Raw genomic sequence first — 27,367 nt, forward strand, 5'->3', positions numbered from 1 at the left:
TCCGCTGTTGATGGTTTATATAGCTTAAGTGTCATGCCGATATTAATGTTTTAATGCATTTTCTACATTTGTAAAATAAAAATAAATAAAATAAAAACATTTTATATATATATATATATATATATATATATATATATATATATATATATATGTATATGTGTGTGTGTGTGTGTGTGTGTGTGTGTGTGTGTGTGTGTGTGTGTGTGTTATTGGCTAGTTTTAAGACTTGGCAACACTTTACTGTAAAAAACAAACAAACACCAAAACATATTTGAAACGCCTTCTGTAAATCGCTTCTTATCCCTATTGGCGGATACTCATGTCAATCATCTTTTCAGCACTGTCATTGGTCAATAAGTGTGTTTGGCTTACAAGCCATGCAAGCTTAGCCTAGGATCTGAAGAGGCTGTTTCGGCGATTAACTGCGATAAAGGAGACATATATTGGTAAGATTCAGTCGGGTTACCAGATTATAAATGTTTTAATGATCACACATTTTGTTGATTGTTTATATATACCCTATTTTATTAGTAGTGTCGTGTTCTGGTGCGTTTACGTTACGTTATCTACTAGCTTACATTTTAGCATGTTAACTTAGCATTCTAGCAAATACTCCTAGGGAATTTATATTTACAATTTAATTTTATAGTTAAAATATCTTTATATGAAAATCAGACGCCTTTTTAAGTGAACAGTATTGCTTTTTCAGTTTTAGTTAGGAAGTTTGTTTCTCAAATATTATCTGGTGTATTTAGTGTAGTTAGTGTATTTACGGATTAGCTAATACTAAATGCTCCATAAGCTTCTCTTACGAAATGTATGATTGTATGCGTTTACACTGAAGGTGACATGTGTTAAAAATATGTTTTGTAAGACTTTAGTCATTAGTCTAGATTTCATGTCCAGAGGGGATGAGAGCTAATTGGATTTCTTACCAGCCCCAGTTTGATTTTCCCTTGAGGTATCATCTTTGAACTAGATTTGCATTTCCTGAATAACAGCACTTTATAATGGACTGCAAAAGCATAGTGTTAGTGCACGAGTTGTGGAGTGTTTTGAGTTAAATTATCTAAACCATTAGAGAGGGGTAACCCAGTCTTTGTAAACACTCATTGATTTAAAAACTGTAATGCTATTACACTAACTAATGTATTTATAAAAGAAAAATCAGCTTTTTTTTTTTAACCTAACATGCTTAGATATTATATTGGTGTGACAGCATATTGATTGTTTTATTTAGGGCTGTTTGATTCCACAATTTTTGGAATCAATTCCAATTCCTGATCCTGGAATTGATGGGAATTAATTCCTCACTGTTGTTTTCGATTCTTTTCCAATTCTTTTTTTTTTTTTTAGATTGAAGGAACCTAATCTCAACATGATGACCGCAGGATAGGTCGTATAATGCATCCTTCCTATAATATGAAGCTTTGTTTGTAAAAAAAATAAATAAATTGATGATATGAATATGGTAATTTTGTCAGCTTTGTCCTTGAAATTAGTCCTAGCCCAGCTCCGCAGGGACATGCGTTTATCACATGAATCAAATAAGACATGAAGTGTCTAAAATAAATGTGCACAGTTCAGCTGAATGATGAAGTTTACTTCGTATACTTTGAACAATATTAACAAACCGTACACTGAAACAAAATAACCAGAACATTAATGACTGATAGAGTTCATGTTTTATCTGTCAATCAGATGTGCTCTCAGCCGCTGATCTATGCTCGTGACGTGCTCTTTTAGAATTATCATTGGTGATAGAAATGTGTTTTAAAATGTTTATTTTAGATGGTAATAAGCTCAAGACCCTCAATGACATCATGATCTATTCTGTCATGCAGCGCTCAAAATTGTGGACAAGCCAGTTCCACCATCAAATTATCTCAGAATCTTTTTTTTTTTACATAAAATGGAAAATAATCCTTCATCTCCCATCTGTTGTAATTATGGCTTTGGTTAGAAGTAATCTAGAACCTAATATACATTTATAAATATTTTTACAACAGTGTATGTACCTTAGTGTACACTTTATAAATGATTTATGCAAAAATAAAACCTAAAAATGATGTATAATACAGAATTAAAAGAAACATGAAAAGAAATTAAACTTGTGACTTGTGTTACCTTTTTAATAACTTTTTAAGTTGCTGTCTGCTTAACTGCAGATCGGGATGCTTCTTGTTCTCGGCGTGATGGTTGAATGTTTTCTGTCTTTCACATCTATCTCAGTGTGCCATCATGACGACTCTTGATGATAAGCTTCTTGGGGAGAAGCTGCAGTATTACTACAGCAGCAGTGAGGGTGAAGAGAGCGACCATGAGGAAGAAGAGAGCGCATCTAAAACCATCCGCGACCAGGAGGTGCTGGATGTGGAACTCAGCTACAGTGCAGATGGCAGTTCGGTCAACACTGGTACGGTTAAGCGTGAAATATGAACACACATTTGTACTTCTGTCTCTCACAGCCTCTGATTAAAAGATGCTGCATCTATACGTCTGTGAGACTGACTGTGTGTTTCTCCCACAGGGCCGAAGGGAGTGATCAATGACTGGCGTAAATACAAGCAGCTGGAGAACGAGCAGCGCGTGGAGCAGCAGAAAGAGATGGAGCGACTCATCAAGAAACTCAGCATGACCTGCAAGTCACACCAAGAGGAAGAAGCCGACAGACAGAAACAGAAAGAGCTGCAGGATAAGATCGCAGGCAAAGTGAGAAACACTCTATACACTAGTCAACATACTGAATGACACTGAATATCACGATACAGCGGTTATCGCCTATTATAGTTTTTACTGGTATTTTTAAATGGGTTTTTGTTATCGTGATTTAGTTTTTCAGATTTTTTTTAAATGTCTTTTTTTTTTTGACATCATTTAATTTTTAGTTAAAGGGACAATAAGTAACTTTTTAGGTATTTTATTATCTAAAATCAATATTTTTATTCATAAATATGCCCTCAATGGTGTACAAATACCTATGCCAATGTTTAAACTAATCCTTGTAAATGAAGAATTTATTATCTTTATATACATGTGACGGGTAGGTCGACGGAGGCTTCCATGTAGTTCCGCCATCTTGCAAAACTATAATAGCAGAGAGGGACAAGAAGTACTAAGCCAACGCGTTTCCACAGCGCGTTTTCGGTCAGAGCCAGAAACCCAAGTGCAGAGCAGTGAGAGGCGCTTGAAACTGCACCGGCAAGTTTAAAAGTCTGGATTGCATTCTTATTATGGACCATACATATGCCGCACCACAGGAGAAGCAAACATTGTCGCCAAAACAGTCAAAAATAGAACGTAAAAGGAAACGTGACCATAGATTACAGAAAACAAGAGTTAATGTCGGGGAAGCTTTTTCTAGGTGGAAAGAGCTAATGCTGGATAAAGATTTCAAAAGAGACGCTGAAGTGGCCAGTTTTCTTCTCGACAGGTAAGTCTATATTATAATATATTTTTTTATATCTAACAATGCACATAATTCAGAAAAATAACGAATAAAGAAGACATAACTACTAATTACAATATTTCATGTTTTCCACAGTCAGTAATTCATACTGTAACATTCGTTTGTTAGTTGTCATGTTGCAGTTTGTTTGAAATAACACACCTGTTCACCTGAAGGAAAACTCGATGAAGTGCTATTAGAAGACATCCTGTCAAAGCTTTTTGGCACATATCGCCTACCGTAGATGCAATGCGCATTTGAAAAAGCGAGGCGCTGGAGAGCAAAATTAGTTTGAATGCAAAATACAATTTCACCACTAGATGGGAGTAATTCCTACTTAGTGTCCCTTTAAGTACTTAAAAATAAATAAAACATTAAAAAAGTTGCCTTCAACTACCTCAAATAAGATTTTTTATTTTTTACTGCAATTTATTTATTTTATTTCAAGTATTTATTTCAATGAAAATATTTTTAAAGGTTCTTGTTGATAATAACCCTAACTATTTATAATCAAATAGATAATCTCACGTAAAATAAAAACTCATTATTAAAAATAGAAATATAATTTTCCACTTTTTTTTTTTATTCTGTCTTATTGTGCCCTTCCCATTTCCGAATATCAGCAAAGAAATGATTCCCCTTATTCTTTTTTTTTGCTTCAGATGAACCTCCGTGTGGATGAAGAAGAGGAGGAGGAGGAGGATGATGACGATGATGAAGCCTTCCTCCAGCAGTATCGTCTGCAGCGCATGGAGGAGATGCGACGACAGCTGTGTGGAGGGCGGCGCTTCGAAAAGGTGATTGACATCTCCTCAGGGGAGGAGTTCCTGCGTGCCATTGACGAGGAGGGCAAGAACACTCTGGTGCTGGTCCACATCTATGAGCCAGAGGTGCCCGCCTGCCAGGCCATGGATGGAAGTCTGCTCTGCCTCGCACTGCAGTACCCAATGGTAACACTGATGAATCTTTTTCATTCTAGGGCTTTAAAAGAATCGTTCAGCAAAAATCAATTAATTTGAATGTGTAGTTACCCTCCCACACATGTTTGTATAGAGACATGCTGTCGAGTGAGAAAGATGTTTCACACTACGAAATGAACAAGACTGTGACAGCATGAACACACCCGCCAAAAAAAGCAACCTACATCAGTGTTACTTATTACTTTCCTCTTGTGGCTCGCAGGGCAGTAAATAATACTATGATATGAAAATGCAGTCAATACAGATATTTTATTATAAGCAGAGCTATTACAATAACTCATTAAAAATGAACACCATGTCTACATCAGACACAAGTAGCGCGATCCGACAAAAGACAATAAAACCCAGTGATGTTGTCTACACTGGACACAGTTAGACCATGTCTGCTCTATTTACAAATTTATATTAAAAAAATAAATAAAATAAAAAATAAAAAAACTAAGCCAGCAGCATTACAATATGGAAATATATATAATTTATATTTTTGTAATTGTCTGGTCTTAGTTACAAATTTGAGTGGTAAATGATAAAGCATGAAAGCCCCATTTGTATTGCATTGCATATCAGGGATGAGAGATTGATAAAAAAGACATGTTATTTTTGACTACCGTATTTTCCGGACTATAAGTCACACTTTTTTTCATAGTTTGGCTGGTCCTGCGAATTATAGTCAGGTGCGACTTATTTATCAAAATTAATTTGGCATGAACCAAGAGAAAACATTAGTCTCCAGCCGCCAGAGGGCGCTCTATGCTGCTCAATGCTCCTGTAGCCCTACACTGAGCAGCATAGAGCCCTCTGGCGGCTGTAGACGGTAATGTTTTCTCTTGGTTCTTGGTTCAAAATAAATAAAATAAATGAGACTTCTAGTCCAGTGCGACTTATGTTTTTTTCCCTCATCATGACGTATTTTTGGACTGATGCGACTTATAGTCCGAAAAATACAGTAGATGTAACTTTTGATACTTTGTAAAAAAAACAAAAAAAACATTAAAATACTCCCATGAAAAAGAAATAGTGAAGACCTCTTACAGTCTTACAAACATTTACAAACTGTATCCAGTATGATAAGAATGTTATGTTAGATTTTGTTATGTAATGTTTTCACTGTTTACAATGGCAGCGCCTGCCATCTTGTCTTTTATGGCTTGTTGTTTCTGATTGCACTTGAAACCCAAATGAGAAATACAGATTAATCCCAGAAGATAAAATCAAAACAAAATAAAGTTAAAACTTGTTTTGAAAAAAAATCATTTGTCATCTGTATATGGAATTTAAGTGTGTTTTTTTTTTTGTTTTTTGTTTTTTTTAGGCCATATTGCCCAGCCTTAGTTCAGCACAAAATGTAATCATCCTCAGGCCATCCAAAATGTAGATGAGATGAGAAATTTATATCACTTACTCAATAGTCGATCCTCTGCAGTGAATGGATGCCGTCCAAATGAGAGCCCAAACATCTGATAAAAACATCACAATAATCCACACACTCCAGTCCATCAGTAAATGTCTTTTGAAGTGTAAAGCTGCATGTTTGTAAGAAGAAAATCCATCAAGAAATGTTCAGTTCACATCGTTGCTTCCTTTATCCATAAAATCTCTTTCTGCACTGTTGTCCTCTCACATATCTGCACCCACATATGTTTAGAACGGTTTCACCTGTACACGGTGCTTGATCAGTGCACCTGTGCAACTTTTTAAATGGAGAAAGCAATATTATGGATAGAGGACTCGTATTTTTGTTGGAAGTAATGGTTTGAAGTTAAAAATGTCTTGACTGGGTTGTTTCTTTCAAACACGCAAGCTTTTCACTTCATAAGACTTAACTGATGGACTGGTGTGGTGTGGTTTACTTGTGGGTTATTGTGACGTTTTTATCAGCTGTTTGGACTCTCATTCTGACGGCACCCATTCACTGCAGAGCATCCATTGGTCAACAAGTGATGGAATACTACACTTCTCTTCCCATGTAGAAACGAATTTTATGGACTGAGTAAATTTGCAGCAAATTCTAATTTTGGGGTTAACTGTTCTTTTTCATTTGTATTAAGTTGTTATTTCTTACTTTGTTCCTCTCCTTGACCTGCAGGTGAAGTTCTGTCGTGTCCAGGGCTCTGCGGTCGGCACCAGCGCTCTTTTCCGCAGTTCAGCTTTGCCGGCTCTGCTGTTGTACCGCGGCGGTGAACTGGTGGGGAATCTGGTGCGTGTCTCCGATCAGCTCGGAGATGATTTCTACGCCACAGACGTTGAAGCTCTGCTGCAGGAATACGGGCTTCTTCCAGAGAAATACATTCAGCCAAACACACACTCGTCTATACGCAATGCCGCTGTCACTCACCCTAACGAGTCAGACAGCGACCTGGATATAGACTAAATGCGTAATGTCTGTATACAAACACATAGATCCAGAAGAATATACACTCTTGTATATGTTCACACAGTGATTGAGACCCAATACAGTGAACAAAAGCATAAACAACGGAACAATGTGAGCTACACTACTGTCAATACACCATTCACCGATTACTGGACCAATACAGTAGATATCATTAGATGCATTCATGTGTGTGTCATTTCCGACACTTCCAGAATCTGGAGTGTTTCTTTATGCAAAGAAAAATGCAAAACCCTTCAGAGCACCCTGCATTGATGTTTCACTATTTATTATAGTTTTAGATTTATATGTTTGTTTATTTGTGTGTTTTTGGACATCTTGGTTTGCTTTACCCCTCTGTTAGTTTTATACATTTTGTAAACCTATCCATCAAGACAAATGCAAAAATAAAAACAAATGATTCAGATTTAACCTTTGTTTTGTGGTTATTTTCATATGTGTGCATTTTCTCTGTATTTTGAGAAAATATACATTTAAATTCATTAAAAAAAAGTTATATGAATAATTATAAAACAATTCATACAAATATATAAATAAAAATACGTTTAATTCATTTGCTCAGTATATTATGTAACCATTTTATTAAAGATGTTATGTCTTTATCTATATTAGATTAGATGTACTTTATTAATCCAGAGGTCGAAGTTAAATACCGGTAGTCATGGCAGTCTAATGTAATCTGAAAATATTGAGAAGATTTTGTGAAACTGTATGGCTTTATTTTACACTATGGACCTTATTTTAGAGAAATATGTTGAATTAGCTCTAAATCTGAAACCATGGTTCGTTCACTCACTCTTGTTTACGTGCAAAACATTGAATTAATTAATTACGCTCCGAGATCAAGAGGGGGCGCATTTTAGCTGTAGGACAGTCTGTGCAGCGCTTGTCTTTATAATAGCAATGCAGCAAACGTAAAATACAGTAATTTTATTCATATTACATTTTAACAAAAATTACAGCTCTCATTCAGCAGATTGTGGCGTTTATGTAATGTTTTATGTTTATTTTTATGCCGTGAATTGGGCGGAGCCAAACGGGATCGATCCGTGACATCACATGTACACGTCGCCAAGCAGGACGCGCTCGGCCAAGATGGCGGACAAGTGTCAGCCGCGGTGTCCTGCACTTTTCTGAGAAACTCAACTCCAGCCGCGCTCGTATCGAGTTTTGTTTGTATCTGTGCATCTCGACTGGAAGATAACGGGTAAGAGATCCCGTATAGAGCAATCTGTTCAGTTCTGACAGTTCTGTGGTTCGAGGGATTAGCTGCAATATTTAGCATGCTAACGGCTAGTGGCCCAGTCAGCTGTCAACTGTAATTCCCCGCATCCTCTATTTACATTTCTGATGTTGATTCCTTTGTGTTTCTTCTCGTGATATTTAAAGATTTAGCTGTTCAGGGTGTGTAGTTAAATTTCCAGGCTTCATTGATTAGTCATATTGTAATTTGGCTACAGCTTTTTTTTTTTTTACTTTGCTGCTTGGTTTACACTGCTGTAAGTTTATTTACGTTATTGTTTATGTTTTGTTTTGACAGTTTTGTGCACTAAGCAACATGATCCATATTAACAGCATGACATTATTGTGTGTTTTCAGTACATTGATACAGGTCCTCTTTTAGGAACATTTGCAGTTGTAGTTAAAGAGACAGAAATTAAAGACCAGGATGTGACATCAGTGGGTTAAATCCAATGAGGAGGGCTATATGTGTCCGCCTAAGTGCCTGATATAATGCAGTATATTGCAATATTCCAAAAGCATAAACAAAAAAATTGAGATACACTACTGTCAACACGGAATCTCTGTGCACTGTGGACGTTACCCCATTCACAGATTAATGGACCAATACATTATATGTATTGCAATATGAACACTGCATATTTGTATTAAAATATTTAATGTAATATTATGCTTTTTTATTTGTTATTTGTCATCTCAGCTCAAAATCTCTGCAGACATTACAAAATTCTGTACATGACAGCATAGCCCACTGCATAGACTGTTATATGGCACCTCAACTGAATTATGATCCCCTTGGGCTCCAGAAATGCTATTATGTTCTTTCCGTCTGGCTGCATTATTGTTTACAATTGGTTCAAATTCAGTGTTATATCTTGGTTTTTTTTGTGATTTATAATGGCTAGAGTGTAAACAGAGGCGAGATTACTGTGGATGTACAGTAAAGTTTCTGTTCGGACACCTTCCTACTCATTCTTGATTGTTTCTATTTCTCGCATTTTAGATCAAGACTGAAATGACACCATTGTATGTTAATACTAAAAGACCAATATAAAGACCAAAAAACATATATTTAAGCTTCTTCAAAGTTACCACCCTTTGCTGGATTACAGTTCTGCAAAGAGCTTTCTAAAAAGTTAAATTACACTACAGTTCAAAAGTTTGGAGCATTTTAGATTTAGTTTCCACTATTAATTTGAAATATTACAATTTTAAATAATTGTTTCTGTATTTGATGAATATAAGGTTCAAAAGACCAGCATTTATTTAAGATAGAAATATTTAATAACATTTTTAATGTCTTTTCTGTCACTTATGATCAATGTATCCTTGCTGAATTAATTAATTAATTGTATTAAATCTTTATAAAAAATAAAAATAATTAACCTTACTGACTTTTATAGTACAGTAGTGTATGTTTGTCTTGAAAATAATTTAAGCATAAACATTTGAATCAAAATGTTTAAAAAAAACAATTGGAAACATTATATTCTGTTTAACTTGTCCAAATGTTTGACCAATGCTGTATTTGTCACAGTGGTGTTGTTTTAGTCACACCTGGTGTGACTGTGAACATTGTTGTTTAATGATAAACACTGTTTTTTATTCAGATAAACTGCGTCTGTGCTGTTGTTGTAGATTAAACTATGTACTTAAAGCCCCCTGCTTTAAAAAAAAATGTCTGACTGGTTTCAAAGTTCAATGTAACGTAATGCACATTTCTTACACCCAGCACGCAGTGTGCCTGATATCAGGTTTCTGATCATGGTGACTTTCCACATGCCAACATAGTGGAGTACTGCTGTCTTAGAACTCACTCATAATAAGGCTTATGAATCTCAGATGGTGTGATAATGTTTGTGTATAAGAGAAGAAACTTAGTTTTAACAAAGTCAAAATGTATGCTACTACTTACGAAATCTGTCAGTTCACTTTTTTTAAAAAATAGACTGACATACTGTATAAAACCAATGCATGTCTTGTTCACGAATGGGTGAGTCACTTTGTTTGTGTCCGCTAGAGATACTTTTGTGTGTAGTTTTATAGACGGCCCATGTTGACATTCTCACCATATAATGTTTAAAGCAAAATAGACATTGTTATTTTAGCTGAGCAGCTATTAGCAGTATTCATTGAACTTTGGATGTATGTTCACATGATGCTTGTTGATAACAGGCAAAGCTTGGTCATACAGTCTTTGCACCAAGAAATGACATAGGCCTAAATCTGTGTTTTTTCACTACAGGGAGATCTCCAGTAAGTATAAACACTTTGGAGACCTGTGAGTGTAAACAATGCAGCCCCCTCCTCGGACAGCCCCTCCTGGAGCTAGTGGACCACCGCCTCCCTCTGGTGGACCAAATGCCTTCAGAAGAACCAGACCTCACAAGCATGGGGCTGCAGCTGCTATGACACCGGCTGCCCCACCCACACATCCAGTGACTGATCCTTTTACCTTTGGAAGACAAAGTTTTTCACCCATGGCAGTGGGCAGCCAAGTTCCAACAACAAACAGCAACCCACTTCCTATGCAAGGTCCTCCCCTGCCCATGTTTAACCCGACGACTCCGGCACAAGGGCCACCACCAGGAGCAGCGCAGACAGCCTCTCCTGGCCCACCACCAAGAATTTTTACACCTCAACCTGTTCTCCCAGGGCCTGCACCAAACTTCAATCCTCCACCTGCAGAGCCAGGATACTTTAATTCCCAAGAACCTATGCCCTATATAGCACAATTGCCTAACCCTGTTTCTTCCTTCAGTTCTGGTTCATCACATCCACCCTCCACTGCCCCAACACCTCCAGTTCAATCCCAGACTCCATTTCAGTCCCAGCCAATGCCGCCCTTACCTTCTCACTGGGTGCCTGACCACAGAAGCCGCCCACCTTCTGTTCAGAACTACTTTCAGCCAACTAGTGATCTGCCATCTCAGCCTTTTCAAGCTCAAGCCCTTCCCCCTGTGTCCTCTTCCCACACAGCCCCACCATTGGCTCAATCTCAGAATCAAGGTCAGTCAGCTCAACCAAATGTTACTGGTCCTGCTCCGACTGAGCAACTGAACTCCCACTTCCCGTCTCAAAATTACTTCAGTCAGTCAGGTGGACCCTTAGAGCCATGGTTCAATCAAAACCCACAGGATCCGTCTCAGCGTGCCTGCCCTGTCTCCTACTCTGAAGTTCCCAGTGATTCCGGAACTCTTTCAATGTTCTTTCGGGGCAATGATGTTGAAAATGAAGAAACACTGTCAGGGGAGGGACGTGTAAATGGGATTCATCACCCTTTCCATTCGACGACTGAGTTCTCTGGTCCATATCTGAATGACACTGGTAACATTCGAGCCGGGGCAGGGCCATGTGATTCTGTGGAGAATCAGGAATGCGTTCCAAACCAGGAAGTGCTGCCTAGTGAGCCTCCTCCAAGCCAAGCCTTTGAGGGGGGGCCTAATTTGGAGACACCTGAAACTGGACCTCATCTGGCCCGCTCTGCAAGTGTTTCATCCAGCTACAGTAATGTCAGTCACAGCAGTGGGCATGGTCCTCAGAGTGGCACCCACATCCCTCGGCGACAGCAAGGTGTAGTGGGAACATTTATCCAACAGGAAAGTCCCCGCCCACCAGATCACCCTGCTTTGCCTCTCTCCACTGGTGGATACTTTGAACAGATAGACTCCAACCCAGCTGCAGAGGCAAGTCCAACTTTCCCAACTCCTAGCCCACCTAAACCAGTTGGTGTGTTCCAAGCGAGTGCAAATTCTTCCTTTGAGCCTGTCCGCTCACACAGTGTAGGAGTTCGACCTGCTGAGGTTGATCGTGCACGTGTGGTCATGGAAAAGGGTGGAAGTGACATACAGTCTGGCAACCTAGAACAACCCCCAGATAACTTGGAGACCATTTACTTACCGGAACGCCGACCTTCATCTCGAGCTCAGGGAGCACGACGCCCCATCGAGAGTCCCGCTACTACACTCTGGGCTCAAAATGACACTGCCAGTCTTGGTGCTAACATACTGTTAGCCCCTGCAGCACCCTCGCTGGCTGCAACATTTGTTCCAGCACATCCATCCGAAGTCATCCAGCCACCAGAGGATGGCCCTCTTGATTTGCATCCAGCGAACCCAGATCCACAACCAGCCTCTGAAAACCTGGAAATTCCCCCAGATTCCACATCTCAGACAAGTTTGGGGTATGCCTCCTTGCTGGTGACCTCACCTCCAGTAGAGACCCTGAACCAGCCTGTTTTGATTGCGCCACCTTCCAGTTTGGTTTCCTCTCAAATCCTCTTACAACCCTCCAATCAGACAAGTCCTCAAGAGACAGCAACACTTGTGCACCCACACCCTCAGTCTTCTGTGGCCAATCAAATGCCTCAGAATTCTCCTCCAACAAATCAGCCACAGCCTCTTTTCTCTCAAACACCAATAAACTTTAACACTTCTTCCACTCAGGCAAAAGATGTTCAGCCCTCTGTTCAAGCACCCCGACCCGTTCTTTCAAGGGCTCCGTCTCTTAGAAGTGATAGCCAGTGTCTTCTGCCTTCTGTTTCTCAAGCTCTGACTTTTGCCCCTGCCACAAGTCACAGTGAACCTTCAAATTATGAGCTGCTTGATTTTTCCATGCATCAACCACAGTCCACGAATCAGGTGATGGTCCCAGCTGTCTCTCAGTCTGCCCATCCTGCGGGCTTGGTGAATAACACACCTGGCTTTTACCTGCAGGTCACCAAAGATGCACAGCAGGGTGGGCAGTCTGACAGTGAGACTCTGCCCCTTCAGCAGATCTCTAACACCCCACGACCCTCCAGCAACCAACCTGACAAAGATCCAGCTCACGTCTCCCACCCTGCCCATCCACCTCCAGCTCAACACCAGCCTCCTCCACAGGCCCCTCCAACACAACCTGGTGTTCCTCCCGGATCTGCCCTACCTTCCTCTTACCCACCCCAGTCTGGGAACGCTGCCCCCCAGCCACTTCAAGAACCCCAAAGACCTCCTTCATCTCTAAGTGGTCAGTCAGGTTATGGTGCTCCTCCTGCAATGCCACCTGGTCCGGGTTACGCAGGGTACTACCCGGGACCCTACCCTGAGTACCAGAATGGAAGACTGCCGTATCCACCCCAGTACCCTGTGGATCCCAGGTCTCAAAGCTACTATCAGGTGCAGTGATGTAATGACCTAGTATGTTTCCACATATCAAAGCTTCTAAAAGACAGACTTAAAACATGACTTAATAAAATATTCAAATTTTAATGTATGTTTTTAATTTTGTAGGACGATCCCTACCGTAGAGGAGATCCTCGATACGGCTGGTATGATAGTCAAAATCCTGGCTACCGGGAGGCTGAACGTCAACCAGAGAGGCCGAGTTCTAGAACCAGCCAATACTCAGACAGACCCAACTCCAGGTCAGGTCATTCACTCTCTTTCTAAAACTTTGAGTCTGTTTTCATACTTTGTTTCTGTTGATTGAGTTTCTAGTTGTTTATCCCTAGAACTTTTTATTTTACACCCTAATTTTACATGCACAAAATGGTTCCTATACAGCACTTATGATCGTGACTCTTCAGCATCAGAAGCCCTAGTTTCAAAGCATCCTTAGATTGAGGATTTTGTACTTTTTGTCTTTAATATCAATAACATGTTTCCCTTGTTTTTTAATTTTTTATCTTAGACAGGGGTATCAAGACGATGTTTCTAGAACCAGCCGTAGTGCCTATGATGAATACTATGCAAACTACTATAAAAGACAGAATGATGCCTATGGAGGTAAAGACAGCACTACAGACACTTGTTCTCTATGCACCCAAGGGCTAAATATGGTTTCTGCTTTTTGCTTATGAGTGTGTGTTTGTGTGTTTTCAGACAGGAGCAGGTGGTATGATCCAAATGCTGCTTATGATCCACGCTACAGAGCCTACTATGATCAAGTATATGGCTGGTACTATGGAGATGCCTACTACAACCAACAATATCAAAACCGGTACACAAATACACTTGTGCAAATAATGTTTTTGTACATGCTGACACCTCTCTAACTGAGTTTTCATGGTAATGGTTGCTAGGGGAAGAGAGGGCTATGATGATCAATGGCGATATTACCCTGGTTATGACTCAAGCTTTGATGACGACTACCGACGCCGCGATCCGTACGCTGACGATTTTGACCGCCGTTCGGTTCACAGTGAACAATCAGCACACAGTGTGCATTCATCACACAGTCAACACAGTGGCTTCAGCTCACGATCACAACAGGTATGTTTGTGTGTGTGTGTGTGTGTGTGTGTTTGTGTGTGTTTTAGATCTTATTGTGTCTATAACAAATTTCTTCCTTATACAGAGTCAAGTGTATAGAAGTCAACCAGATTTGGTCAGTGCAGTCTACGATACCACTGGGACAACTCTTCCAGCGGATTACACCTACAGCCAGTATCCTAACCCTTCAGATACTACAGATTACAGTCAGATACCTTACTCTACAGACAACACCTGGACTGCCCCAGAGCAGCGTAAGTATTACACATAAAGCCCAATGTCAACCATAATGTTCCATTTAACATTGGGATTTTCTTTAGAGCCGTAGCCTTCTATATATATATCAGACCCTCCAGAAAAACATAATTATGCGATCGCCTGATTTAATGCATAATCAGCCAAAGGCCGTATAGTTATGCGGGGTCGCATTTTTTCAAATACGCCGCTCTTTCGCCGCATAAATTGTCGATTTCAGAAAGCAAAATATGCGGGGCTAGCAAGATTTCATAATCCCTGTATTTTCGTTGCAAAAACCTCACATATATATTAGCAGAAAGTTGAAAAATGTTGCGTTTACCTCACACAAGTAAAGCGCCATTTTCCCCCTATTGCCATGGGAACCTTACGAAGTGACGTAATTGCGTGACGTGAACATCATCTGCAAACCCCCGCGGTGAAACCAGGGTGAGACTTGAAGCATGCAAATCATTCTTATTTGCCAACAAAAATAAGCGCAAAAGAATGCGCGAAGCAGTTTCCCGATTTGTTACATGACAGTGGAGCCAAATTATATTGCTAGAACTTGCGAAAACTGCGGTTTGATGAAATAGAGAAAAAAAGGTGATTCCCCCAACACCCCCTTCACACTAGGCTACTAACACCGTTGTAGTTTCATCCAGAAGTTGATACAACTTTACAGTTGTAAGATTGCACTTTTTTGTTACAGAACAGTACCAAAAACTTACAGTTGTAATTATATTAGTAGTATGTAAAATAATTTACGTTGCAGTAAGAGATTGCAACTTAAATATTCTGTGATTTAGTATGCTCCTTATCATAGGAAGTAATATGAAATTACTCTTTACATTAAGGTAGTAGCCTAGTGAGAAAAAGGTGTTGGAGAAATCGCCTTTTTTTCTCTTTTTCATCAGACCGCAGTTTTTGCAATTTCATCGCATAAAATTGCAAAAATATCCCGCATATTCCATCGCATTTTTTAAGAAAACGTGCCGCAAAATGAAGGATTTTTGCCCGCAACAATCACAAAAAAAAATCTATGTTTTTCTGGAGGGACTGATATATATATATATATATATATATATATACACACACACACACACACACACACACACACACAAAATTGCATAATAAATGAAAAAATTTAATACAAAAAGATTAGAAAAGTAGTTAGATTTTTTATTTTTTATTATAGATATTTTAATACTTAAAGTAAAACTAAATAAAAATGAGTAATGTTGCCTTGCATTTTTATCCCTTTAATAAAAGCTTCCTGATTTTGTGGGGGAAGTAAAATGATCATGAATTATCTTCCCCTGTGTCTTTCTCAATTTATTTCTTCTTTCTCAGCTCCTCCAAGGCCGTTGACCCCGGAGAAGTATTCTGTTCCTCATCGCTGTGCTCGGTTTGGTCCGGCTGGTCAGCTGATCCTCGTCCAACCCAACCTGCCCTCTGCTGGCCAGCCTACACTTGTAGAAATCCACAGTATGGAGGTAACATTTGAATCAACGTGCAAATATCCTGATATATAAATCTATTGCAAGTTATCACCGATATCTTTTTTTTTCAGTTAATAAATTCTATAATCAGCTTGTTTATCAGATGTTCCTAGGTACTTGCCTACATTGTAAAAAAGTTTTACCATTTAAAAAAATTATACTTTGCAACTAATTGAGTTACCTTGCAATTATATTTTTCAACTTTTAGCCTTCCCCTTGATTCTCAGCTCCCTTGATTTTGCTTTTGTGATTTGGTTATGAAAAGGTCCATGATAATTAGACAACTACATTATTTGCATCTAATATGGCTGTGATGTTATTCCAGATGATTCTGCAGGATTCTCCAGAGCAGTCAGAAATGCGTTCATTCCCTGGCCCACTCGTCAAGTAATAGTCTTGCTTTATTTACTAAATAAAGGTGTACGTGTGAATACCCTGACACTGTTAGAGCCACGTACACAGACAAACAATTCAGTCATCGTCTCATGTGTATGTCCACAGAGAGGAGACTCATAAGGTGGATGTCATAAAGTTTGCTCAGAACAAAGCCCAAGAGTGTTTGCGAAACGATGACCTCATCGACAAAGACTCCGCCTACCTCATCTGGGAGTTCATTGTGCTGCTGTGTCGCCAGAATGGGGTGAGTGTTTGTGCAGCCCTAGCCTTAACTAAGAGTGTGTATTGTGTTTGATTGCTTGTTTGATGCCAGTTCCTTTTTTTTGTATACTGAGTAGTTTTTCGTTTTTGTTTTAGACGGTAGTGGGCACAGACATCGCTGACCTGTTACTGAAGGAGCATCGCTCTGTCTGGTTGCCGGGAAAATCACCCAATGAGGCTAATCTCATCGACTTCAACAATGAAGCAATAGAGCATGCTGAGGAGAAAGAGGCGGGGCCAATATCCCTTCTGTCAGACACTTTCATGGGCGTGCCAGAGAATGTCGGCAAGGAGACGGAGCGCTTCAGAGAACTACTACTTTTCGGCCGCAAGAAGGCGAGACAAAATGCATGAATTCCTTTCCCCCTTCAGCCACATAGAGACCACTTTTCATGATCCAATTGGTTCCAGTGGATAACATGAAGTCCTGGACCATATTGTGACTGGTTGAATATCCTGTTCAGTTTTATTTTGTGGCAGGTTATGTTCATTTAAACAAATCTAAATGTTTTTAATAATAATATTGTCTAGTCGTATTGCATGGGGAACCAGTCTGCATATTATTTTATGTGGATGTAGATTACATCTTTGTCCCCACTGACAAAGCTATATATCTAAACAGTGGAAAGACAATTGAGAAGTTTGTGTATGTTTGTTAGGATGCTCTGGAGTCTGCTATGAAGAAAGGCCTGTGGGGTCACGCGCTGTTACTGGCCAGTAAGATGGACAACAGAACACACGCTCGTGTCATGACGAGGTAGACCACATCTACTTACAGTGACCTATGGCTGCGTAGTTTCAAAGCAACAAACAAGGCTTAAATTGTGTTTATATTTGTTGTTTTCAGATTTGCCAACAGCCTGCCTATTAACGACCCTCTTCAGACGGTGTACCAGCTCATGTCAGGACGGATGCCAGCTGCTGCTACTGTATGGGAGAGTTTTTGTGCACTTGATGTGTTAATTTAGTCATTTACGCAATGCTTGTCTTCACATACATCTTCTGTTTTTCTGACAGTGTTGCGGAGATGAGAAATGGGGCGATTGGCGCCCTCATCTGGCCATGGTGCTGTCCAACCTCACACACACTCTAGATCTTGACACCCGCACCATTTCCACCATGGGGGACACTTTAGGTATATAAACGTAGATGAAAAGCATAAACCCATGTTATAGTAGCATTGGATCTGTAGTCAAGACTGTCCTATGTGTTCACAGCATCTAAAGGTCTAGTGGATGCAGCCCATTTCTGTTACCTGATGGCTCAGTTGGGTTTTGGCGTTTACACCAAGAAAAGCACCAAGATGGTCCTTATTGGCTCCAATCACAGGTGTGTAATAACACAAACAGTTGATTAGACATATGTATTCACACAACTATACACATCAAGGACATAAAATGTGCAGTTGTACAGTGCAGTTGTTTGCATTAACACCCATTCACTCTGATCTCTCCCAGCTTGCCATTTGTGAAGTTCTGCTCGTCAGAGGCGATTCAGCGTACAGAATCATATGAATACGCTCAGTCTCTTAGCTCACAGCCTCTCTCTCTGCCAAACTTCCAGGTGAGCCAAACACAAACACACACACACACATTGCATTACTCTACTAAGGATGTTTTCACAACCAATTATTTGGCGGCATGTCAAACAGAAAAATAAATAAATTCAGTTTTATAAACAATATTTTATGAGCCTATCTTTACTAGGGCTGTACAGTGTATCAAAATAAAAATCAATATTACAATATGGCTAAATGCAATAGACATATTGTGAAAGCTGCAATAATTAAATTAATATACACATTGCCGGTTTCAGAATGAAGTGTGGCACTGTGTTTTTTTTTTACAAGCGTACAGCTCCTGATCTGCTGTTTCAGTGTCTTGGTTCACTTACTATAAATCAAACCAATTTTAGAAGCTGAAACAGCATATGACAAGCTGTATGCGTGTAAATTAACATTGTGCCATGCTTCACTCTGAAACCATCAGAGCATATATTTATTTGCAGACAAATAAACCATTTTCTTTATCGCACTGAAGGAGATTTGAGTTGGTTCTTAGAGAAAACCCAATTGTGAACATCCCAGATTTGCCAGGTTTTTCCCATGTTGTTAAAGAATAAAAGGTTGGTTTGTGCTCAGAGAAGTCTTCAGAATTGCTTTTTAAAAGTATTTTTACTGTATTTTTCCTACATAGATGCACTTCCCAACAGAATCATCCCAGTCATTCTAGAACGATTATTTCTTTCAAAGATAGTTCAATGCCTTGCAGCCCTAATATTAACAATCCTCAATTCTAGGAAGACCATGACCCTTTACCTTTTGACCTGTGCAGGTGTTCAAGTTCATCTACGCGTGTCGACTGGCGGAGACGGGACTCTGCGCTCAGGCCTTACATTACTGTGAGGTCATCTCTCGCACCCTGTTGAGCCTACCTGAGTACTTCTCACCTGTGTTCGTCAGTCAGCTCATACAGGTCCTTAAACCAACAGGCAACAGACGATTCTGTCTGTCTCTGAGTTTACATTTCTGTCTAATCTTTCTTCTCGTTTGTGATTACAGATGTCTCTGAGGTTGAGGTTCTTTGACCCTCAGCTGAAGGAGAGACCAGAGCAGGAGTTATTTATAGAGCCTGACTGGTTACTGCATCTTAGACAGCTCGATGGGCAGATCAAGGTGTGTGTGTTTTCTTTTATCCATAAGTCATGCATTACTCTGTTCCTGCATAGTCCCAGTAAATTAAGGATTTTTTAATTTAAAAGCGTAAAGCCAGAAAAGGCTGATTAATTGAAATAAAAATGAACTTGTTGTCTTTTATCAAATCATGTCTTTTATCAAATCATAATGGCTTTGTAATAAGAAGCATTTATAAATGCTTACCAAAAATGAAAAACCTTAAGAGCAACTTGTGGTTTTCCAACAAAATAAAAGCTTGAAAAATATTCGTTTTTAAATACTCTTATTTTAAGGAAAGAATTTCTTATTACAATATGAATATTTCTTTTTTTTTATCATCCTCATCATTACTTTTATTAGTTTATATAATGATATTTATATAATTTACATAATTATATTGATGTATAATTGCAAAATTTTGGCCAAAATGTGCAGTTGTGTAAACAGCTCAAAAAACTTTTTAATTAGTTGCATTATTTTATCTGGAAAAATCAGGTTTATAACATTTCTTATTATATTTAATATTTTATTTATTAATAATAATAATAATAACAACAACTGTCATCATCATCATCAAAATCTTAATAAATATTATTATTATTATTGTTATTATTATTTTATAGTTATATTGGTAAAGTTGCAACATTTTTGGCCAAATTGTGTAGTTCTGAAGCTTTTTAAAAAAAAAAACTGAATTCAATTTTCCCCCAATCATGCAGCCATACCAGAGTTACTTGTTCAGTAAGGTAATGCACTTATATTCTTGTATGTTCACATTAGACTGTGTTCCGATCACGTGCATGTTATTGTCCCATTCAGGATGGTGCGATCACCTTACGTGCGGATCACAGCACCCCACAGCTTTATCACTGCAGTACACCCAGTTCAGAAGACCACTGCAGCCCACCTGACCCCTCGACTCTGAACCCTGATCCCCACAATCCTCTCATGACCTCCCTTATGCCCTCAGCTGGTGTTCAGCTCATGCCACCAGGTACGACTCATTATAGAATGTGAACTTAAGAAGAAGAATCTGTTTTGATTCTGTAATCATTTACCATCTATTTTACTGTCTCCTTTAGCTCCTCCCACTATTCTTCAGGATGGGGCGGTCCCTCTGCAGCAGGCTCCGCCTTCTGGTGAAAGTGTTCCGTTCTACCCAGTAGCCCCTGGGCCACCACAGCCAAAATTTTCAGCACCTTTCCTACCTGAAATGCATGACCAATACATGCTCATGCCACCCCAAATACCCACACAAATACCCCAACAAATGTCCCCACAAATTCCAACGTACAGCCCTACAGAAAGGCCTCCACAGATGCCGCCAGGAATGCCTCCTCAGATGCCCCCACCAATGCCTCGGTCCGAACATGGCTCTGTCCCTCCCTCTCCTCAGCAGTTCCCCCAGTCATCTCCCTCGTTCTCTGCCCCCCCTCCACAAGGGAAGGACTTCTATGATGAAATGGCACGCATGGTGAGTTACAATAAGCTAGAATAAGGTCATGTTACATTGTTGCATAAAATGTAGAATCGTTACTTTTAATGGAATATAACACACAAGTTATGTTAGATTCATATTTTCTTGGATTTTGTTGCCTGTTACTCCATATTTACTTTTATCACCAGCGTCAGGTAATATTGCTTTTTAAATGCAATACACTGTATTACTCTTACAAAGAATAGATTGTTTAATATTTCGTTTTTATGAAATATAACACTTATATTCTATGAAATCTGTTAAAAACTGTTACTTTTTAAGGGCCCTGGCAGAAGATCAAGAACCACTTCCCAGTCATCTGTGCAAATGGTACAGTCTATACATATACATACACATAGTACCATTCAATGAGTGCTTTTATTTATTTTATTTTTTACATAAGTTCAACAAGGGTGCGTCAAATTAATAAAAAATTACAGTAAAGACTTTTTTTTTTTGATGTTGCAAAATACTTCTATTTCTAATAAATCCTGTGCTTTTGAACCTTCCACAAAAATATGAAGCTGCACAGCTGTTTTCAACATTAATAATAATAATAATAGGAAATGTTTATTGAGAAGCAAATCAACTTATTAGAATGATTTCTGAAGGATTGATGCTGAAAATACAGCTGCGCATCACAGCAATAAATTACATTTCACAATATATTCAAATACAACAGTTACCTTAAGTTTTAATAATATTTAACGATATTACTGTTTTCCTATATTTGATCAAATAAATGCAGCATCTATTAGCGTAAGTGACTTTCAAAAGCATTTTAAAAAACTCCACACTTTGGTGTTTAAACAAACAGGGTCCTCGGTCTCGCACAACATCAGAATCGTCCAATCATTCTGGACGGGAGCGCAGCAGTTCTCTAGCCAATCAGGGCTCTCCACCTCCCCCTCCTATCCCAGAGGCTCCGCCACAGGACGAACCCAAGAAGACCAAGAAAGACTCTCCCCAAAAAGTACATGCTTGCATATAAACATATACTGAGACCCACTGGATATGCACTAGAAAATCTTTCACAATTTTGTTTTTCGTCAGGGAGCGAGTGGTGGCTGGCTGACCTGGCTGTATCCGAAGCGGAAGAACGAAGCTCATCTGCCCGACGACAAGAACAAATCTGTAGGCACCTACCTCCAACAACATCCTGCTCTCTCTCATGATCGTCTTGTCTTATAGCATCGATTAAGAGAAAACTTTGATTTTTCAGATTGTCTGGGATGAAAAGAAGCAGAAATGGGTGAATCTGGATGAACCAGAGGAAGAGGTACAGCACAAGATTTTAAGTACAGATGGACAAAAGTACAGATGTAGTGTATTGTGCATGTATCGTTGTGAATGATGGTATTTGTATGTGTTTCAGAGCAAACCCCCTCCTCCTCCACCCACCGGCTTCCCCAAAGCTCCAATGGGAGGGATGAGGCCTCCAGGAGCGGGTGGTCCTCCAGGGGGGCCACCTGTGAATATGTTCTCCAGGAGAGCGGGTGTGTCGTCTTTTCTCTTCCTAATTACTTACTAATGAGAAGTCTGTCCATTTAATAATCTTCTAGTAAAATGATATACGTGTGTTTCCTCTGGAATGCAAAATTGCACACAGTTTTGACCAGTCGTGGCTGCCCAAAAATTATTTTCATTAATTTAAATAAAGTTAATAAAATATCAGTTATATTTACACAAAAAAAGAGATCACTGGAAGTATTAAAATGACTAAAACTAAAATAAAAATAAATACAAATATTTTTTTTTAAAAATTAAATAAAAATGACAAAGGCACTTTAGTTTATTAAAACTAACTACAATGAAAATTTTAATTGAAAATATAAAAATGAAAGCTAGTTCAAAATGTTAATAATTACTTAAATAGTATATAAATACTAAAATAATACATTAAAATGTTATTGCAAGAAATGAAAGAACTAAAAATCCAGTAGTTAAAATAATGAAGGCATGATATTTGTTCATACTGTAGGTACCAGTAGTAAAAAACAAAGTAGTAAATGGCAATATTTACCTATTTATATTTTAATTAAATCTCACAGGGACTTTGATGAGCCAAACAAACGGATGAATCAGTTCTTTGAAATGGACAGTTCAAAATGACTAATTCAAGAAAATCCCAATCAATTACTATGTTGTGCTAAAGCGGTTTAAATAAAAGACACTATTAATGTCTCTTTGTCTTTTAATCTGTCATAACTACTGTTTTGTAAGAGAGTTTGCTTGTGTGTTTCAGGTACTAAGAGCCGTTATGTGGACGTGTTGAATCCCGGTCGTGGAGGATCTAAACCGGCAGCTGCAGTACCGCCTCCTGCTGACCTGTTTGCTCCTCTCGCTCCCATGGCTATGCCAGCCAACCTCTTCACACCAGCTGCAGGTGTGTATGTGTACGTCAGTGTGTTAATGTACATCACTGTATGTGTGTGTGACGTCTAACACTGCTGTTTCCAGCCCCAGCTGAGCAGCAGCAGCAGCAGCCGATGGAGGGAAGCGTTCCAGAAGCCAGTGGAGAAAACCCAGCGCAGACTAGTGCCACGGTGCCACAGGTACACAACATCCACGTCAACACACAGTGGCCACAATTTGACTTCTGTTCCTATCATAACTGGCAGTTTGAGTCTAACAGCTAAATGTCTGATGGTAAACGTTGTTAGAGGACACAGTTGGCATTTTATGGCTTCTCTTTTAATTTGATTTGCTCATTCGCACTTTTGTATATTTTATTTACCGTATTTTACGGACTATAAGTCACACTTTTTTTCATAGTTTGGCGTGTCCTGCGACTTATAGTCAGGAGCGACTTATTTATCAAAATTAATTTGGCATGAACCGAGAGAAATGAACCAAAAGAAAACATTACAGTCTCCAGCCGCGAGGGGGCGCTCTATGCTGCTCAGTGCTCCTGTAGTCTACACTGAAAACATAGAGCGCCCTCTAGCAGCTGTAGACGGTAATGTTTTCTCTTGGTTCTTGGTTCTAAATAAATGCGACTTATGTTTTTTTCCTCATCATGACGTATTTTTGGACTGATGTGACTTATACTTAGGTGCGACTTATAGTCCGAAAAATACGGTATTTGTTTGTTTATTTATATTCATTTAACATTTATAAGTCCTATTTTATTTTATTTATTTTATTCACCAGAGGAAGTTTTTTTTTACTGATCGGAGCCATTTTTTTGTTTGTTTTTTTTCTCTCTAGCATTTGGTTAATTAATTAATTAGCTATTTCATTAGTTAGTAAATTATTTTATTTTTTATCCTAATCCTTTGTAGACATGCTTTTAATACACATCCACTTAAATGAGTGTGTTTTCCCTCTAGATGTTTAATCCGAATGCTTTGCCTCCTGGCCCGGAGGGAACCCAGTCTGGAGAGGTCAGATGCTCCTTTAATACCTTGCCAGTTCTCCTCTAAAGCTACTTCATCCTGTCACACCCTGCTCCTTCACCCATTAATGCGAATTAACACAATTAAAACAGCACGTGTGCTCATATGTACAATTGGTACCTCTGAAAAACACACACACACACTCACACACACATACATTAACTTGCATCTCTCACTCTATTCTATGATTATTGGCTTTGATTATGATCACACAAAGAGCATGATTGTGTGAGTGTGTTTAAAAGCAAGGTGCATTGATCATGATGTAATCCTACTGTAATGATTGACAAGAGATGTGTGATTTAAGATGGCGCTGCATGGAATTAATTTGGGTTTGTGGTGTTTTTATTTGTTTGTTTGTTTGTTTGGTTTATTCCTGCTGTTCTAGCTGTCACGTTCTAGCTCAATGAGTTCTCTATCTCGAGAAGTGAGTCAGCATTTAAATCAGGTACTTTCAGCTGGTTCTTATCTGAAACACACACACACACATTTTCCAGACACTTCAAATAATAAAACAACAGTGCTTTCTAAATCACGTGCACACACGTTGTCTGCACGCTTCTAACATCACACACTTGTAGCCACACCTCCAGCACGAAACCTTTATATGTCACCAGCAGCCCTGACGGCCAATAAGAAGGGCTCTTGGATTTCAGAGGCGTGCTGAAGATCGAGGCTCTGGTCCTTTTGGTGCACGCATTCAATAACCAATCACATGCTGCATGCTAATCATGACTTCCAGTGGGCATGGTCGTCTATATTTACATTTAGTCATTTAGTCTGTGTCCATGGAGATGCATGGTGATGTTGCTCTGCTGTTTCTGTGGTAACTGTAAATGTGTTTTCATAGGTTCCCGCGGAGCCGCCAGCACAAGGAGCTCCACCTGCAGGAGGCGTGACGTTTTATAACCCCTCCCAGTTTGCACAGGTGAGACCGACATTGACGCCAAACTAGTGTTGTTATTGTTAACTGAAACTATTACAAAATCGCTTTTGTTAATTGAAATAAAGCTGAAATAAAATACAAATGTTCAATTAAAACATGAAAATTTGAAATGTTATTTTTGCAGCTAACTGAAATAAATTCAAGTTGAAGTACTAAAATGACTAAAATTAAAAGTGAAAGAAAAAATTAATTAAATCTGATTAGAAATAGCACAAAATAAAGCCTAAACAAAAATTTTAACAGTATTAATTAAAAAGAAAATTACACAGCACTTAGATTTATTAAATTTATAAAAATGTATTATTAGATTTAAATTAAATAATTTAAAAAATACTTTAAAATGAAAACTGAAAATATGAAAATAGCTAGTTCAAAATAAAGAATACTATAATAAGATATAAGTAAGACTAAAAGATCATTGTCAAACATATTAAAATGTTTAATGTAAGAAATTTCTAATATAATGGTAAAAATCTAGTTGAAAATAATCAAGGCATGTTTTATACTAAGTAAACATGAAGAAGAATGATATTTGTTAATTTGGACGAATACAAAGAAACATAGTAAATAATAAATGGCAATATTTATGGCAGGTTAATGAGGTAAAAAAAAATGAATCAGTAAGTCCCACAGGACATTAAGACAATTGTTTTGTATTACAAGTTATGGTTACATATGCAAATGAGGTACTAAATTGCATGCATTTTCAAAAAATAAATCTGGACATTGGATATAACCAGTTTTTTTTTTCTTCTTCTTTTCATGAAATGTAACTTTTATTAAATTCTTAAGCTTATTGATTTAAAGGAATAAAAAGTCTGGTACTAAAAGTGCTACTAAAGTGGAGATTTCTCAAAACTCATCTAGGACTTTAAAGATATGTACTGTAATTGAAATCTAGAGTCAAACAGATATAGTCTATTAAAAGAAACACTTAAAGGTGTATTTGATATGTTTTCTTTTCACTAGTTGTGGATGAAAACTGACCAGTGCATAAAACAAACTTTAGAAACTGACATCTAAATGTCTTTCTCTGTCTTTTTCAGTCTGTTCCCACAAGCCGCACTCGACCTGGTCGTCTGGCACAGAGAGGATATAAACAGTGAAATAACAGTATCGCTGTAGTTCTAGATCAATCTGTGGCTCTAGACCAGATCAGACTAAAGTTTGGTTCCTGCCTGGACTTCTGGAAACATTGGCATGTGGCCCTTAGCCTCCCGAATAATGCTGTCGCTGTCTTAATCATGGATTTCCCATCTGTGCTGAAGTCGGAGTGAATGGATCAGACTCGGTTTCTTCATTTCTCCTTCTAGACTCATCGTACCATCACAGTCTTACGCTATCCTCTTGTTCTGTGTTTGTACGGACCGGGCGGCACTTCCTCAACCTGAGCAGTGTGAATATAAGTGCAATATGTCCATTTTTAGCCCTGTGTAGTCTGATTTCCTCTTGTAGTCTGCTCACTTCAACAGGGTGAATGCGAGTGCATGTGAGCACGTGTGTGTGTGTGTGTGGGGAGGAGATGTGGGCGTGTCTTGCTGATTGAAGGCAGCCAATGCATGAGTTAGAAGGCGGTCTGGCCTGTTGTCATTGGAACAGTGCAGTGTACCAGAATGTTTTAGATATTTATTAAGCTTCCTGTCGAAATGAAACAGTCGAAACGCTGTTGCCAGACAGGATCTGTACATCAGAATGAGTTTGTGTACGCATAGTATGACGTGCTAAACAAACCCATCTGTTTTTCCATCTTCTGATCGAATCCTTAATTTTGCCAGTAGCGAAGAATCATACAGTTCTATGATTTACCAAAATCCTGTGATCATTATGTGTTGTGTTATGCTCATAAAATATCATTTATTATTTCTCTGGCTTCATCTCGCTCTCTGATCGGTCGTCTTCATGTCTCTTAATCGCACGCCATTATTCCTTCGCTCGTTCCGGGGTTCTTGTTCCCATGGTAACAGCGGGGTTTTGTAATTCCAAAGGTCTGCTCTGTTTGAAGGAAGCTCGGACCTTTCCAATGTGTTTAGAAGCTGACTGTACAATTCTTGATAAAATGATAATAAAGATATTTTTGAGCTCTTTAATACTTTAGAGTGTTTTTATTAAAGTACAGTTATGAAATGTCTTAATTTTAATATGAGGTTATCTGCATGCCTAATTTTATAA

The 27,367-nt window shown here is 38.7% G+C and overlaps 2 protein-coding genes across 5 annotated transcripts; both read left to right on the forward strand.

Annotated features, from left to right (window-relative positions):
• Positions 1-335: 335 nt before the first annotated feature.
• Positions 336-7,229, forward strand: LOC113097268 (phosducin-like protein). Of its 2 annotated transcripts, XM_026262494.1 has the most exons (6): positions 350-446; positions 1,357-1,396; positions 2,233-2,416; positions 2,531-2,712; positions 4,111-4,398; positions 6,515-7,229. In XM_026262494.1, exons 3-6 carry the CDS (start codon positions 2,242-2,244, stop codon positions 6,797-6,799), a joined length of 930 nt encoding a protein of 309 aa, XP_026118279.1. In that variant the 5' UTR covers positions 350-446; positions 1,357-1,396; positions 2,233-2,241; the 3' UTR covers positions 6,800-7,229. The 2 variants fall into 2 exon arrangements, with proteins under 2 accessions (XP_026118278.1, XP_026118279.1); XM_026262493.1 differs by lacking the exon at positions 1,357-1,396 and having other exon boundaries at positions 336-446.
• A 644-nt stretch (positions 7,230-7,873) lies between these two features.
• On the forward strand, positions 7,874-27,285 carry LOC113097269 (protein transport protein Sec16A-like). 3 transcript variants are annotated; one of them, XM_026262498.1, is made up of 32 exons: positions 7,874-8,027; positions 10,308-12,702; positions 12,778-13,215; positions 13,330-13,463; positions 13,730-13,824; positions 13,921-14,038; positions 14,121-14,310; positions 14,396-14,564; positions 15,898-16,040; positions 16,372-16,433; positions 16,548-16,686; positions 16,800-17,039; positions 17,363-17,460; positions 17,551-17,632; positions 17,721-17,838; positions 17,921-18,032; positions 18,161-18,266; positions 19,037-19,177; positions 19,264-19,377; positions 20,197-20,371; positions 20,460-20,851; positions 21,137-21,184; positions 21,672-21,827; positions 21,908-21,988; positions 22,077-22,133; positions 22,230-22,350; positions 23,100-23,240; positions 23,315-23,409; positions 24,187-24,240; positions 24,641-24,700; positions 25,103-25,180; positions 26,245-27,285. In XM_026262498.1, exons 2-32 carry the CDS (start codon positions 10,357-10,359, stop codon positions 26,302-26,304), a joined length of 6,363 nt encoding a protein of 2,120 aa, XP_026118283.1. In that variant the 5' UTR covers positions 7,874-8,027; positions 10,308-10,356; the 3' UTR covers positions 26,305-27,285. The 3 variants fall into 3 exon arrangements, with proteins under 3 accessions (XP_026118283.1, XP_026118280.1, XP_026118282.1); XM_026262495.1 differs by having other exon boundaries at positions 10,308-13,215; XM_026262497.1 differs by lacking the exon at positions 24,641-24,700 and having other exon boundaries at positions 10,308-13,215.
• Positions 27,286-27,367: the final 82 nt, after the last annotated feature.

This window comes from Carassius auratus, unplaced genomic scaffold (genome assembly GCF_003368295.1).
Source record: "Carassius auratus strain Wakin unplaced genomic scaffold, ASM336829v1 scaf_tig00216167, whole genome shotgun sequence".
Taxonomy (NCBI): domain Eukaryota; kingdom Metazoa; phylum Chordata; class Actinopteri; order Cypriniformes; family Cyprinidae; genus Carassius; species Carassius auratus.

Coding starts and splice junctions, on each gene's coding strand:
- LOC113097268 (XM_026262493.1), top strand. CDS start 2,242: ATGACGACTCTTGATGATAAGCTTCTTGGGGAGAAGCTGCAGTATTAC. Junction 2,713..4,110: donor AGGATAAGATCGCAGGCAAA/GTGAGAAACACT, acceptor TTTTTGCTTCAG/ATGAACCTCCGTGTGGATGA. Junction 4,399..6,514: donor TCGCACTGCAGTACCCAATG/GTAACACTGATG, acceptor CTTGACCTGCAG/GTGAAGTTCTGTCGTGTCCA.
- LOC113097269 (XM_026262495.1), top strand. CDS start 10,357: ATGCAGCCCCCTCCTCGGACAGCCCCTCCTGGAGCTAGTGGACCACCG. Junction 14,565..15,897: donor CTGGACTGCCCCAGAGCAGC/GTAAGTATTACA, acceptor CTTCTTTCTCAG/CTCCTCCAAGGCCGTTGACC. Junction 20,372..20,459: donor TGTTCAGCTCATGCCACCAG/GTACGACTCATT, acceptor TGTCTCCTTTAG/CTCCTCCCACTATTCTTCAG.